The 16,829-nt window shown below is 42.7% G+C and overlaps 2 protein-coding genes across 16 annotated transcripts in view; one reads left to right on the top strand and one right to left on the bottom strand.

Moving 5' to 3' along the window:
* Positions 1 to 16,829, bottom strand: part of LOC137410945 (rho GTPase-activating protein 44) — a 138,698-nt gene that overhangs the window by 100,666 nt on the left and 21,203 nt on the right. The gene's annotated exons all lie outside the window — the stretch shown is intronic.
* Positions 6,029 to 16,829, top strand: part of LOC144892401 (uncharacterized) — a 269,427-nt gene continuing 258,626 nt past the window's right edge. Inside the window, exon 1 of the mRNA XM_078778930.1 lies at positions 6,029 to 8,070. Coding sequence (XP_078635056.1) covers positions 6,130 to 8,070 — 1,941 coding nt within the window. The 5' untranslated portion in view covers positions 6,029 to 6,129. The remainder of the gene's footprint in view (positions 8,071 to 16,829) is intronic.

Raw genomic sequence — 16,829 nt, 5'->3', positions numbered from 1 at the left:
TTTTTGATGAATTAACTATTTAATTAATTTTCGAAAAGTTGCAGATTCAGATGAAACACTGATGGTTTAGGTATGCTATTAGCCTATTGATTAAAAAATTAATCATTGTACGATTATTATTTATTTATTTAAATTACACAATTAATCAATTAATTGTTGTACACCTCTCTCTTCCAATAATGTCTCTATGTGGTGCAAAGCGGCATCGCCGGGCACCGAAGGAGCCCCAGCAATGCCGTGCACTGGATGTTATTTATATATTTGGTGTGGGGGCGGTGTACTTTGAATGTACATGTACTTGCTATAATCATACTCATCGTCATTATCAGCCTATTTTTAGTCCACTTAGAAGGAAAGGCACCCTTTAACTCACGTTGCGGGGTATTGACATACTCTCCATGCTCGCCATGTGTGGGTGGGTTGGCAAGACAGTTTGGGTAGGAAGTTGTAAGTTGTTCAGGATGCTGGTGATAACTCGCCTACTCTATCCAAAGAGCACGGGGATCTAAAGTCTACCTCCATTAATCCAACCCTCAAACTTACAGGTTCCCTTTTCCCTTTTTCTCCCTCCCTCTACCCCTCCTCCTCTTTCCATTCATTCATTCCCTTTATTGTGGTGAACTGTTGCTCCACTGTCAGTTAATTGTCTTTTCACCCTCCGTCATCTCGTTCTTCCATGAGTCTCAATGACGTAAGAAGAGAAAAAAAGTCCAAACATAATTTACTTTCAGTATCAGGCCCATGGGTGGCAGCTTGGATACAACTCAAGGATTTACAGGAATCCTGATGAATTTGATCTCATCTTCCCCGAAAGACCACAGTCTAGGGCAGACAAGGCAAAGGCAGATTGCACATTATACTAATATCAGCACAGTATTCCTACCAAATCCATGTGGTATTAATTGTGTGTGACCCACACAAATATCAATAGGAATTCCATGTCATCAAATAACGTGTAAGTCTTGGGTTTACAACAAGTTTGGTAACACAACTGTGCTGAAAACAAGTTCAGTATCATTCGTTTAAATAATACTGCCTCGTATTCAAGCTAAAGAGCACAAAGTGGCTCCGCATTGACGGAAAAGATTATTTCAGGACCAAATTATTTTCTGATAATAAATGCATTTTATTTGTTAGTTTCAGCTCTTGATGAAAGCGCAGGGGTGCTCAGGTAATGAACCTGCTTGTGAATGAATGATCGTTTTGAGGCCATTTTCCCCGCTAGAGTGGGGGTTAGCCTTGCGGGCCCCATGACAATCATGGTTCCCTGTTTGAGGCAATGTTTTTATGGCCGGATGCCCTTCCTGACGCCAACCCTTGGTCACGCTCTTCGATGCGCAGGGATACGGTGTACCTATTCTGAATCCAGGTACACACCGTGATCATTCATCCCAGCAAGCTGGTACTCAATTTGCCGACCTCGGAAGGATGACAGGCTGAGTCAACCCCCCTGGCGTTAATTCAGCGATCGACCGGGATTCGAACCCAGGATCCTAGGATCCCAAGCCGGCACCCTAACCGCTAAGCCAACACCAGGCTAATGAACCTGCTTGTAATGAACATGATTGTTCCCACCACTTTGTGGTTGACCGGGGAACGTTTTTGCCAAGATTTTCACAAACCACCTGGCCATGTCTAAGGTTGGACTGAAGGTGCAGGGATTTATAATTTGTTCAGGATTCCAGCGATAACTCTGCTACGCTTTGCAAAAGTCCTCCAGGTGGCCGACTGGCAGACGTTGGCTGGCCTCAGGCTGGCCACCAATTCTGGCAGACGGGTCCTCCGGCTTAACGTTCTGCCAATGAACGGAGCACTCATTGATGCATTGCCCTGTATTCAAAACACCAGTGTGATAGTTTATGGCTGCATCAAGATTTGAACTAAGGTCAGACAGCTCAAAGCAGGTGTACATACCTCTAAGGTCTAAGCTATCCTGTTAGCGCTGTCAGCCACGGCAATGCAGAAATACAAATCAAAGCATTAGGTCTATGGATGGGGAATTGCAGCAACATGCCAACACCATGTGACAATCTTGGGCTAGGTTTAGAGTTGCAGATGTGTGCACAAAACTCTGAGAAAATGCTGAAAGATCTGAAAACAGTACCATTCTGTAAATAGAGACCCGGTAATCATCATCGCATCATATACACTATACAGTGCCTAAAGAAGGTATTCACACCCCTTGACTGTTTCACATTTTGTTGTGTTACAGCCTGAATTTAAAATAGATTAAACTGAGATTTTTTGTCACTGATCTACACATAATACCCCATAATGTCAAAGTCGAATTATTTTTAGAAATTTTGGTAAATGAATTAAAAATAAAAAGCTTTATTTTTATTTGTCTTGAGCTGAAATGTCTTGAGTCAATAAGTATTCAACCCCTTTGCTATGACACTCCAAATTGAGCTCAGGTGCATCCAAATTACTTTGATTATCCTTGAGATGTCTCTACAACATGAATGGAGTCCACCTGTGGCCAATTCAATTGACTGGACATGATTTAGAAAGAAACACACCTTTTTATATATGGTTCTACAGTTGACAGTGCATGTCGGAGCAGAAACCCGACCATGAAGTTCACAGAACTATCCGTAGAACTCCGAGATAGAATTGTGAGGAGGCATAGACCTGGGGAAGGGTATAAAACCATTTCTAGAGTATTGAAAGTTCCCAAGAGCATGGTGAGCTCCATCATTAATTAGGAAATGGAAAGAATGTGGAACTACCCAGATCAAACCGAGCAACCAGGCAAGAAGGACCTTGGTCATGGAGGAGACCAACAACCCAATGACCCCTCTGATAGAACTACAGAGTTATTTGGCTGAGATGAGAAAACCTGCCAGAAGGACAACAATCTCTGCAGCACTTCACAAATATAGGCTTTATAGGACAGTGCTCAGATGGAAGCCACTCCTGAGAAAAAGGCACATGACAGCATGCTTGGAGTTTGCAAAAAGGCACGAGAAAGGCTCAGAGCGAGCATGAGGCAAAAGATTATGTGGTCTGATGAGGAGAAAATTGATCACTTTGGCCTGAATGCAAAGCACTACATTTGGTGGAAACTGAGCACAGCTCATTATCCATATAACATTCTCCCTACTATAAAGCATGGTGTTGGCAGCATCATGCTATGGGGATGCTTTTCAACGGCAGGGACTGGGAGACGCGTAAGGATAGAGGGAATAATGAATGGAGCCAAATATAGGCAAATCCTTGAGGAGAACCTGCTTCAGAGTGCAGGAGACATTCGATTGCGGCGAAGATTTACATTCCAACAGGACAATGACCCCAAGCATACAGCCAAAGCAACACTGGAATGGCTTCGGAACAAGAATGTGAAAGTCCTTGAGTGGCCCAGCCAAAGCCCAAACTTGAATCCCATTGAGAATACATGGAAAGACCTGAAGATTGCTGTTCACCGACGATCCCCATCCAACTTGACAGAGCTTGAGCAAATCTGCAAAGGAAAATGGGAGAAACTTCCCAAATCCAAATGTGCAAAGCTGATACAGACATACCCAAGAAGACTCGAAGCTGTAATCGCTGCCAAAGGCACTTTTACAAAGTATCGACTCAGAGGGTTGAATACTTATGTAAATTAGATATATCAGTACATCATTTGTCATTATTTTGTAAAAATTTCTGAAAAAATAATTCCACTTTGACATTTTGTTGTGTTACAGCCTGAATTTAAAATGGATTAAATTGAGATTATTTGTCACTGATCTAAACATAATACCCCATGTGTGTGTAGATCAGTGACAAAAAAAAACTCAATTAAATCAATTTTAAATTCAGGCTGTAACATAACAAAATGTGAAAAAGTCAAAGGGTGTGAATACTTTCTGCAGGTACTGTATGGCCGTAATTATGTATGAATAATGAGAGGTTAATGCGACATTAATTTCAGCTATGACTGGGTGATGCGTCATGCAGTATATGACATCATTCACAACCGATCTAGATCACATCTACCAAATTATTTACCTATTGATTTTTGTCTTTTTGCACTTGTTTTTTGTACTCTGTCAAAGCGCCTTTGGGCTTCTTGAAAAGCGCTATATAAAATAAATGTATTATTATTATTATTATTATTATTATTAGTGCTCTGCAGATCCACAACCTTTTCCCTCACTGCAACAAAGACATATTATATATTAACATAATCCTGTGTATGACATCATTCGCAAACTGATGAACTGTGTATCTAAAATTTTACTTCCCTACTCTTCATTGTGCAAACATACCATAACAATAACTAAATAAAATTCGTTCAGGAACATAACTGCGTTCCAACCTGCAACATTGAGACTCATGGAAGAGCATCGGATCCGGATATTCACCAAAATCAAATCAATTCATCCTTGTCACATGCCCAACCCGTCTACCAAGTTTCGTCTAAATCTGTCCACAACTTTTTGAGATATCTTGCTCACAGACAGACATTCAGGGATGAAAATATAACCTCCATCCACCTATGGTGGCAGGGGTACTCAGAAGCATACTCCAATCAAGACAAAAACAGCCAATATTTAGGTTTTGGCCAAAAAGCACCCAGACAAAACAAAATAAATTGATTTGCACATTACTACAAGGCCGCTGAGGCCAAATATGGGATACAACTACATCTCCAAATGCCGATGCATTGAACTCGGAGAAATAATAGTTGCAAACCAACGTTCCAAGCCTTCCTAAACTAAAATGGTGATCAAATTGCTTGCAGTGATTCATATATCATTGAAGTGATTCACCCATGAACACATGCCCTCAATGAAAAGTGCTTAGTCTAGTAGGAAGACTAGGTCCCCCTGCACCCCCCGGAGATATACTTCTAATCAGTGTTTCTAGATTGGAAAAAATGTGTAGAAAATGACTAGCTATGGCCCCAAGCTGAAAAAATGTCCCACATACCATTTTTATGCAAATTACTGCTGCCATTATCAAAAAAACGATTTTTGACATATCTCAGCCAATATTGCAGATAATTGAAAAATGAAGGTGTCTAGACCCATGTTTTGAAGGGCATAGATCATGATAGAACTATTCATAACATGATTACATGTGTCTATGGTATACTAGTATGCATATTAATGCTGTAATTACAAAATAATCAGTTTTACAAATGATAAGGATACGTTAATACTGCAGATAACTTAACATGGTACATAAGGGGTCTAAACCCAGGTATTTTCAAGGTTAAATGTCAACAAGATGCTCCTGAGTCTTGCATAGGGGCGGGACATTGGCAGTAACATTGGTACCACTCAACTTTTCTTCCCACCATTGACTTTGTATTGCGAGAGATTTTCACTTGCTTATTTAAAGGTTTCTCACCCAGCCCACGTAAAATCTACCAACTCCTGCTGTTAACTCCCAAACATATTTTTTTATGTTATCCAATCACAGTGCAGAAATGACAGACTAGAGATCCAAATTAGTGCTGCTATAGCTGCCATTTTACATTTCCATCCATGTAACATGCGCGCTCGCGCGCTCGTATCAATTGGTAATGTCGCGCGCTCGTATCAATTGGTAACGTTGATGTTATTGAATACCTCAGTTGAAAGTTCAGTCTTCCATTCCATCTGTGTGTTGTTCTTGGTATTCATCCTCCAATCTAGCCAGGTAAGATGCTAACTATAATGTTACTCACACTCTTGACTTCAGTTTCTGCATGAAATCATAAACAGGCAGAATAACAGCTGAGCCAGCTAGCACCATGTTAGCTAACGTTAAAGCTAGCCTCATCTATGTACAGTATGTTCCTAATGTCGGTGTAACTTAAACTTTTGTTAATGCCAAACATGAGACATATCTGTTGACTTCTGTATATGAATTGAACCAGAAAGAGGCACGACAGCTGAGCTAGCTACAGTAACTTAGCACAATGTTTCATTGGCCTAGATAGCTAACGTTAGTGTGGAAGAATTTAGATGTTTTAGCTATTAGCACTTTTGATGCCACTAAACATGGTTTAGTCAGCTAAAAAGTACCCTAGTGTAGAACATGACTCAGAACCTCTGTTACCTCACTGAAAACTCAGAGCCTCCTTTCACAGGCACTTTTAACATCATTCGTGATTTCTTATTTGTCATTTAACAGTGATGGTAGACATCGACAGCAAGCATGCCCAAAAGAAAATGGAGTGTAGAACCTGCAGCCCAAAGCTCTCCTCCTACATGCATCCTTCATGTACCATCCATGTCTGATCATGGGGATTTCACGCCCCTCCGTAAAATTAAAGGATCTGCTTCAGAAAAACTGCAACTGCTTCAAAAGATCCGGGATAGACGTCTCAACCAACCGCATGACTCCCCATGTCGTATGCAATCAGTATGTGATCAGATCCCGGCAACTCTTCCTGATGACCTAGAAAGAGTAGGATATCACAGCAAGTGTTATAAGCACTTTGTCCGCCACTTTCATCGTCTGGGAGATGATACAGAACCAGGGCCATCAACCTCATCATGGCATCACTCTCCTCGTAAACCAGGAGGTTCTGCTGAACCCATCTTCCCGCCAGAGTGTATATTTTGTGAGAAAGTTGAGACCAAAGATGCTCATCGCAATACTGAGAGGCCTACAACCTTCCCATCCTTTAAAAACAAAGAAAATGCATGGGAGCAAATCGAAACACGGGCTGAGAAAATGGGTCTCTATCGACTCCATCGAAAGGTGAAAAACAAAGACCTCTTTGCATGTGAGGCCAAACACCATCCGTCATGTTTTAAAGCTTTCCGCACAGCATTCTACAACTATGAGCGTGCGATTCACAGAGCCGAAGCACCAAAGGAGCAGGCTTGCATGTCAGCCGCCCATGAAAAGGCATTCAACTCAGTACTGGAACACATTCAAACCCAGGTCATCCAGCAGAATAAAGTTCTACAGCTTTCTTCCTTGCGCTTGCTCTATGTCGAGGAACTGAAACTGAATGGATATGAGAACTCAAATTATCGGTCAGAGAAACTACTGAAACGCCTACAGAATGACCCAATCAAGGAGCATATCCACTTCACGAAGGTTGATCATGACAAATGTGATGTCATTTCTTTCTGGCTTGTGCACAGCTCAAACATAACAGTTTCCAATGCTCTCGCACGAGCATTCACACTCGGAAGCACAAACAAGAACCAAAATGTTGCCCTCCAACTTCGCCAGGGTATTCTACAGGCTTTCAGAGAGTGTAAAGACCAACCATGGCCACCAACAGCTGAAGACATGGAGCTCAATCCTGAAGACATCCTACCTCCAGACCTTGTCCGCTTTCTCAGCGTGCTAATGACTGGCAAGGAGGGCATCGAGACAGAAAAGGTGAAGCGTCTGGTCTTCTCCATTGGACAAGATCTGTGCCGTGCAGTGTCAGATGGAAAATGGAAGTTACCAAAGCACATTCTCCTCTGTGTGACTGTAAGGCACCTGTTCCGAAGCAAACAGCTCACCACAATACTACACAGGCTTGGACACTCTGAGAGCTACGATTTCGCCTTGGAGTTGGAAACTGCTCTCGCCAAGGTCCTGGATGAAGTCTCAACTTATCGTACACCACAAATTGTGACAGGAGAGGGCAACCTTGTATTCCACTGTGAGTGGGACAACTTGAATAAAACCACTACCAGTGTGCACGGCAGCAACATTGTAAACAGTGCTGGAGGAATCATGGTGCAGGAGGTCAAGCCCGGGTTCGAGAGCAGCAAGGACCGAATGCTACCTACCATCAATAGGTCACAACAGCGTAGCCTGAAGGTCGACACACCAAAAACTCTCCCACCCTTGCACTTTACTCGCGTTGGCCCGAAGTTCCCTGAAGGCTCATCATTCACACCGCCAGCAGAGAATGACACAGTCTATGCCACTACGATGCAAGAGTACTACATCTGGCTCTTCATCAGATACATCGGAAGCTGTGGCCTGCAGCCTGTGCCTGGGCTAGGGGGTTTCACCTCTGCAACTGGTTCTCCCCCACCCAGCAAATCAACAGTCGACTACTGCACGCCTATCCACCAACCGATCACAGACAACGCAGTTGTTCGTGAGCTACTGAAGCGTTCCGAGGCAGCAACTGCTGAGGTGGGTCAGAGATGGGTCCTGAATACATTTGATCTGGGTGTCTGCATGAAAGCCCTTCCCATCATCTGGCGCTGGCCAAATGAATTTGCTAGTCATGTAGTAACGATTGGACCCTTCCACACATCCATGAACTACATCGGGATGCTCACTGGACACAAGATGCGTGGTTCTGGATATGCAGAGATTCTCTTTGAGGCACAACTAGTAACAAGTGGATCTCTCAAAGGTGTTCTCAGTGGAAAGGCCTACGCAAAGTCCCTCTTTTGCCTCAAAACAGTGTGTGAGGCAATGGAGAGGCTGTTGATGGAGAGATTCACTGTGGTCCACCAATGTGGTCCAGTGGTCCCATCCTACCAACCTCACTGGTGGATCTTCTGAACACAGGAGAGCACGAAGAGGAGGAGGAAGAGGAAGGAGAAGAAGAGTTTGACTCTGACGATTTCGATGAAAATGATGATGACTGACTCAGTGTAGAATCACTAATGCTAATGATGTTTATCTAAAACAAGCAAGAGAAGAGTGGTCACATTGAGTGCTAGGACTATTTTGACAGTTGTAATATTTAGAAAAATAAAACTTTGTGTTAACGTCTGTGTAGACGGACCTTAATATGAGTCTATTATTTCGTAAAACTGTGATTATTTTGTAAATAAAGCACTAATTAGCATACTAGTATACCATAGACACATGTAATCATGTTATGAATAGTTCTATCATGATCTATGCCCTTCAAAACATGGGTCTAGACACCTTCATTTTTCAATTATCTGCAATATTGGCTGAGATATGTCAAAAATCGTTTTTTTGATAATGGCAGCAGTAATTTGCATAAAAATGGTATGTGGGACATTTTTTCAGCTTGGGGCCATAGCTAGTCATTTTCTACACATTTTTTCCAATCTAGAAACACTGATTAGAAGTATATCTCCGGGGGGTGCAGGGGGACCTAGTCTTCCTACTAGACTAGCTTGTACAATGTGGCTTCGTTAAATGAAATATGCGAGAACACTTTCTCTGTTTCTTCCGAATCCCATGAAAAACCAGTCTCGGCATGTCCGGAGAAATGTGTCGGCAGGTCTCGAGCAAGCATCCTCATGAGGCAAAGATTGGGTGCACAAGGAAAAGTAGAAGGGCTCTTGGTAGAGCGCATACCTTCGCCAGGCTGAACAGTTAACGTTTTGTATTCCATCGGTAGGCCGGATCTGAATCCGGACCTGAACCAAAATCAAACTAGAACGGCACTCAGTAGAGAGCATACCTCCACCAGGTGAACAGTTTACGTTTTGTATCCCAGACTAGACCAGAAAATCACAATACAGAATCACATTTAATCAAAATCGTCTGTCCACAACTTTTTGAGATATCCTGCTTTGTATCGTTTTTGGCCCTTTCTCCCAATGGTGACGAATCACTTAAAAATTCTAGTAGCCGGATCTGGATATTCATTAAAATGGAATCATTTCGTCCTTGTCACATACTCAACCTCTCTGCAAAATCTCATCTAAATCCGTCCACAACTTTTTGAGATATCTTGTTCACAGACACAGACAAACAAACAAACAGACAGACAGGGGTGAAAACATAACCTCCACCCACCTTCAGTGGTGGAGGTAATGAATGTTTACAAAACAAGAACCATGTTATTCTGCGATGTACCAGGGATAATGTGACAATTTGTTTTCATTGCAGTCATCAGCATCCCATATCGATGCATTTCAAAGTAGGCCAAAACATCAGGTGAGACTCCCACGTTTGAAGTCAATTTTGTAACGTTCGTCCTTCAAGCGATCTGAATGAGTCCTTGACATTGAAAAGGGCCATCTACATATTACAGTCACGTGAAAAAGTAAGTACACCCCATGTAAAGTTTTGACTTTTTCAACATATTTCAACATACAGCTATTTGTCTTCATTTCAACAATATTGATAGATAAATGTGATATAATATAACAAATATCATGAAACATTTACATTTTGTAGTCCATTGTGTAAAATAAATAAACATAAATGCAATTTTCCCATGTGGAAAAAGTAAGTACACCCCTACATTTATCACTACTTCAAATACCTAAAATTAGAATCAGGTGCACCAGCTCAGGTGCAAATGATTAGAACATCGTTGGAGAGGATCTTGGAGGAACCTGTCTTATTTAAACCTCAGACATTTAGTTTGGTTTGCTCTTTGTTGTTGAAGTGTGCGGCGTCACCATGCCGAGATCAAAAGAGCTCTCTGAGGCTTTCAGAAAGAAGGTTATAGATGCCTACGAGTCTGGGAATGGATTTAAAAAGATCTCCAAACAATTTGAAATCAATCATTCGACTGTCCGGAAGATCATCTACAAGTGGAGAAGATTCCAAACAACTGCCAACTTGTTCAGGCCAGGCCACCCCAGCAAGTTCAGCCCGAGAGCAGACCGCAAGATGCTGAAAGAAGTCTCTAAGAACCCCAGAATGTCATCACGGGACCTACAGGTAGCTCTTGCCACTGTTGATGTCAAAGTGCATGAGTCTACCATTAGAAAGAGGAAGCACAAATTTGATCTACATGGGAGGTGTGCCAGGAGGAAACCTTTGCTGTCCAGAAAGAACACCAGGGCAAGACTAAAGTTTGCCCATGAACACAGAGGCAAATACCGGCACTTCAGGAACAATGTGCTCTGGACAGATGAGTTAAAGGTAGAGCTATTTGGCCACAGTACCAGAAGACATGTTTGGCGAAAACCAAAGACAGCATTTGACCACAAGAACCTGATACCAACTGTAAAGCATGGTGGTGGAAATATTATGGTTTGGGGCAGCTTTGCTGCATCAGGGCCTGGGCAGCTCACCATCCTAGAATCCACGATGAATTCTTCATTGTACCAGAGGGTGCTTCAGGATAATGTGGGGCCATCTGTCGGAAAGTTGAAGATCAACCGAAGGTGGACCTTGCAACATGACAATGACCCTAAACATACCAGTAAATCCACCAAGGAATGGCTGAAAAGAAAGAAATGGAGGGTTCTGGAATGGCCAAGTCAAAGCCCGGATCTAAATCCCATCGAGATGTTGTGGGGGGGATTTGAAACGAGCTGTGCATGCAAGAAACCCCTCAAACATCGCACAGCTGAAAGAATTCTGCATGGAGGAGTGGGCAAAAATTTCTCCCAGTCGATGTCAGAGACTGGTAGACAGTTATAAGAAACGCCTACTTGAGGTTGTTTCTGCCATCGGGGGCAATACCACCTATTGGAGCCAAGGGTGTACTTACTTTTTCCACATGCGAAATTTGCATTTATGTTCATTTAAATTATACAATGGACTACAAAATGTAAATGTTTCATGATATTTGTTATATTATATCACCTTTATCTATCAATATTGTTGAATGAAGATCAAATAGCTGTATGTTGAAATATGTTGAAAAAGTCAAAACTTTACATGGGGTGTATTTACTTTTTCATGTGACTGCATGTAAATAACAATAGGCTGATGTGGTGACTTGAGAAGATTTTTTTCAAGTTGAGCTAAGAACTGGGGAAGGAGAGAGAGGAGAAAAGGATAAGTAAGAGCACTGATGAGCAGGGTAAGAGGAGTGAGAGGTCATAATACAGTATTTATTATGTATGCAAATATGCTGGAATATTGATGAACCGTCCTTGAGACACCCTTATCCACCTATAAGGCCTTCATCTGCAGCTTCATGGAATATTGGAATACTATCCTCCCTTTATGCTGGCACCCCTGTCTCACACGTTGCTCACATCGACGCCGTGGAAACAAAGGATGATGGCCTCTCTGCCTTATTCCACCTCTTTTCTGGTCTTGCACCCTCTGCCCTTTCCATGCTTTCTTACCCCCCCCCCCCCCCCCTCCCACCACCAAGTGTCTACAATGCACACGTCATCCACCAACAGGCAGCCGCCTTCTGGTGAACCTCCCAAAATCCAGAATCACTGGCAGTCCTCTTTTTTCCCCATGTAGGGAACCAACTTCGATACTCTCTTCAATCTCATATTCTTCCCTCCAGGTTTTCAATACAGCTGTTCACCACCATCTCAGATCATCCCCATTCAAAACCTTGATCTTTTCTACACCTGTCAAACCACTCCCCCCTCCACTCCCCAATTTTGCTTCTGCATTGCACTTATCCACCACTTGCAAATCTCCCATAACCCTCAACCTCACCCACGCATCCCTTGTTTTTCCATGTCCGTTTATCTTCTCTGTCGGCATTTCCCCCTTTTCTTCTACTGTTTCTTTTGTCCTGTTGCATCCTGATTCGTTCTGTGTTCTAGCTCTTCCACGAGCCTCGACTCTGTATACAAAAAAAGAATAACATCTCCCCTTCATACAAACTATTTCCCTTCCCTTCTCCCTCCTTAATCTTATCCCTCCCCCTCCCCCAAACCTTTCCCTACTCTGCTTTCTTTGACTTATCAACCATCCTTCTCTTCATTTTGTCAATTTAGTCTTGTGCATACGTAAGCATGCGACTCCAATGTGAATGGGATGAGAGAGTTAAGTAAAAAAAATGCCACCTTTTCGCATATATAATATTTATCTATAGTCCCAAAAGAAAAAGGAAATTACCAAGTCAGTTTGGCCTTATTCATTCAAAACCTAACGGAAAAAGGGAGGATACCAAAGGATGAGGCATATATGAACATACCAAGACCAAAATGGAATAAACCAACCAATCCAAGCACAACAACAAAAACATCACAACACGTTGCCTAGCTGCAATGTTGTCACAGCCACTGTGCCACACACCCACGAGCTTTAATCAAATATCAAGCTCATTTTATTACTAAAAAATATTTTTAAAACCCTACTTTCAGAGGTCGTACAACACACCAGTTGCCCTCATCTTAACTACAATATTTTGTGTCTCTGAAACATGGTGGAGGTAAATAATACCATCCAGGGCATTACCGTCATGGTGCCTGCGATGGAAAACTTCCATGCCACACTCTGCAGCAACAATGACGTGGGTAGAAATTTTACATGAAAATAAAGCATTGGACTCCCACCCCTATGCCAGAGTCAAAAGGCATAGCTTTGACTACATTGAACTCGGCTAACAAACAAGCCAAGCTCAAAGGGATTTAGAAAATGCATGTTCAAGCAACCACTTCCTCCACCCCCAACCCCAAGTTGAATATCTGCCCAGGAAGCCAAACCGGTAAAACTAGCAGCCTCAGCATTATATGTCCAATGGAGTGGTTTCAACACTCGGATCCCCCCATAATCAACTGCTCACTTGCATGACCTTCTATTAACACAGGTGCCTTGAAGGCAACACAACTGTCTTCACCCGCATGGCAACCGTTATTATTTTGTGCGTTTGTTTGCTTGTATATAAAGTCACGGCTCATGGAAGAGCTGGAACTCAGAGAAGATCAGGATGCAACAGAACAAAAGGAAGAACATCAAGAGAAGAGGGAAACACCAACATCAGGGTTGAAGGATACAATAGATAGAGACAGACAAACAAGGGATGTTAATAAGAATGAGGGGTAGGGGGACAGGCAGTAGCAGACAAGATGGATATGGAAGCAAACTCTCAGGAAGAAAAAAATTGAAATTTGTGGGGGCAGACTGAGTGGAGGAGACGATGTGGTTTAACGGGGGTAGAAAAGATAATGGTTTTGAATGATGGGGAGAGGTGTGATCTGTGATGGTGGTGAATAGCTGTCTTAAAGATTTGGATGGAAGAATGACATTGAAGAGAATGTGGAAGTTGAATCTACAGGCAGGAAAAAAGAGGAATGAATGAGTGGAGGTGAGCAGTAATTCTGGATTTTGGGAGTTTCACAAGAAAGGGGTTGATGGTGGATCCTGCAGAAACCCTGGGCATGGGGGACAGAGCACCGAAAAAGCAGAGCGTGCAAGACTAGAAAGGAGGGAATCAATTTAGTGTTTACAAATAATTTCAAGAGTACTGGATCTGGGATGTTCTCTGCAGTCAAACAGAATGTCAGGTCTTTTATTTCAAAGTTGGTCGAACCGGAGGTTTACGCAATCACCTGCACAGCGTTACGAAGAGCGAGGAAAATCCAGGTGTGTTCGAACACAATATAATGAGAAAATCAGCAGCAATCATCTGCGAGACAATCAAATCTACAGCTTGAACCGCAATCAAACAAAAAAGTTACCCGCTGATTCATTATAAACGGTGAACATGCATTTCTACCAAAATGAACGAGATACCATTCTACAGACTTGGCATTTAATATGGAATATTTTTTTTGTAGGGGTGAACTTACTTTTCAAGATGTCTTAGAACCGAAAGTTCATTGGAATTATGTTGAAATTATTCTAGATTTTGTTAATGTGACCTTTAAAAGAAACAAAAACCACATTTGACATTTCGAAACAAATAAATTGATCCTTGAAAGTGATGTAAACTGATATCGAACTCAATTCACGGACAGTACTGTGTTAAACTTCTGTATGTTTTCCAGAAGTATCTCTTCATTTTGCACATTAGCCCAAATTTTTTTTAACAAAAACAAAAGTTAAATTACGACTGGGATTACGGACAGTAAAATCACAGTTCATTACTTCGTGTAACCCCCACGAGCATTCAGGAGAGCACGTACACGTTGAGGCATGCTGTTCACGAGATTTGCCAAGGTTTGGACAGGAATCGCTTGCCATGCAGTGACAATAGCCTGCTGCAATTCACGCACAGAGGTCGGCTGCTGGTGCAAGTGGTCGATTTGACACGTTAATTCTGCCCACAAGTTCTCCATCGGATTAATATCCGGGGACATGGCAGGCCACTCCATATGCTCTACACCACGGTCAGCAAGAAAGTGTTGGATCATGCGAGCACGATGAGGCCGTGCATTGTCATCTTGGAAGACAAAGTTTCCTCGAAAGGCTGCACGAGCAAATGGAAGCAATGTTTCTTACAGAATATCCCTGTACTTGAACTGGTTCAGGTTTCCATTCAGAACAACCAGGTCAGTTTTGCCCCCTGCATGAAAAGCAGCCCAAACGGTCACCCCACCACCTCCAGCTTGGACTCTTGGCACTATACAATCTTTGTTGTAGGCTTCATGCACTTGTCTGCAAACTCGGACGCAGCCATCTTGACGATAGACCAGAAATCTAGACTCGTCACTGAAGATCACGTGATTCCAGTGTCCTGGCTGCCATTGACGGTGCTCTCTGGCCCACTGCAATCAGCGCTGGTGGTGTAGTCTGGTCAGGCGTGGCTTTCTCAGGGGATGCCTGGCACGATAGCCTGCTTGAACCAGTCGTTGGTTGACTAGCCTTCTGGATACAGGCACATTTGTCAGTTGCTGCCACTCAGCCCTAAGCCGATTAGCTGACTTGGTACGGCCATTGCGGACTAACCGGTGCAGCTGGCGATCATCCCTCCTTGTGGTTCTGCGGGGACGTCCTGGCCTCGGTATTGGACTAGGGACACCCCTCTGAGCATTTCGTTGCAGGATCTTTGACACCTGACCTTGAGTGATGCCATACTGCCGAGCAATAGCACTCTGTTTCATGCCGTAATTTTGTAAAGCCACCACTCCATGACAAACAGCATTGTCGAGTTGACGGACCATCTCCAGAGGAAGCGGCAATAACTTTTGTAGACGTGCAGCAGTTGTTTTCCACTAATACAGAACGCAACAACCCTTGTATACCCGACTGTGAAGCCAATCATCAAATGCACCTGTCCGTACATTGTGCCACGCCACCTGTGATATAATCCTGTTGTTGACTTCTTCCTGCGACAGACAATCAGTGACATGGTTCTTTTAACAAATAAATCACCAAAGTGTAAAAGAAACTCACCAGATTGATATACTGAGTTAAGAAAGTAAACCCAAGTCAAGAAAAAAAAAATATTCCATATTAAATGCCAAGTCTGTATATGAGAAAAGCAATTGATACTTTGATGAAACAACTTGAAGCAAAAAAACAAAAACAAAGCTCTGCTAAAAATGGCATTACACTTAAAGCTGCAGTCCACTTGAATTGAATTGTGATGAAGTCTTACTTTCCGAATGCAAACAATAACTTATCCAAATGCAAGTATGGTTGTGCAATTGTGCAGTATGGTTGTGCAGTTAATGAATCTGCTATAATAGAGGTTGTTTGGCTGTCGCCATGTCACGTTTATTCACTCATCGATTGGTCGTGGCACTGACCAATCGGGTGTTATCGCGTCGATCTGCGCCAGCAAGCAAAGGTCCATCTAGGTGGTGCAGCATCTTTATCACATGCTTTCCTCACATCGTGACACTCATGATATTATTTTTGGTTCTTCCATTTTCAATAGCAGAGATTGCAAGATTGGTGATTCTAGTGTGACGTTTTTATCACACGCTTTCCTCATGAATATGATATGTTGTGATCAATAAAATTTCTTTTAAAAATGGCTAATATTAAAAAGTGCATTTCCAAGAATGCACATTGCACACATTCATTTCCAGGCATATTGCCGACTGCAGGTGGACAGTGAAGGGTGCTCCCGCCCAGCAGGGTGTGAGTACCCACTAGTTATTACGGCGTAGCCCATAGGGCAAAGCCGTCTAGAACAGTGTTTGTCTGTCCGTATGTATGTATGCAGGTATGTATGTATGTATGTATGTCCCCTCAAACATATACCAATCAGAGCTGAGGATCTGGTCACATGACAGGGTGATGTGATTACGTCTGATGTCATTACGCGGTACGACAGCTGACTCTCCACACTCCGGCATTTTGATTCCAATTTCGTGCAGGCCGAACATATCGTCAAACCTGTCATATATCGC

Source organism: Myxine glutinosa, chromosome 5 (genome assembly GCF_964187855.1).
Source record: "Myxine glutinosa chromosome 5, kmMyxGlut1.1, whole genome shotgun sequence".
Lineage (NCBI taxonomy): Eukaryota > Metazoa > Chordata > Myxini > Myxiniformes > Myxinidae > Myxine > Myxine glutinosa.
The sequence above is the reverse complement of the archived record's forward strand: the minus strand, read 5'-3'. Positions and strand labels throughout refer to the sequence as shown.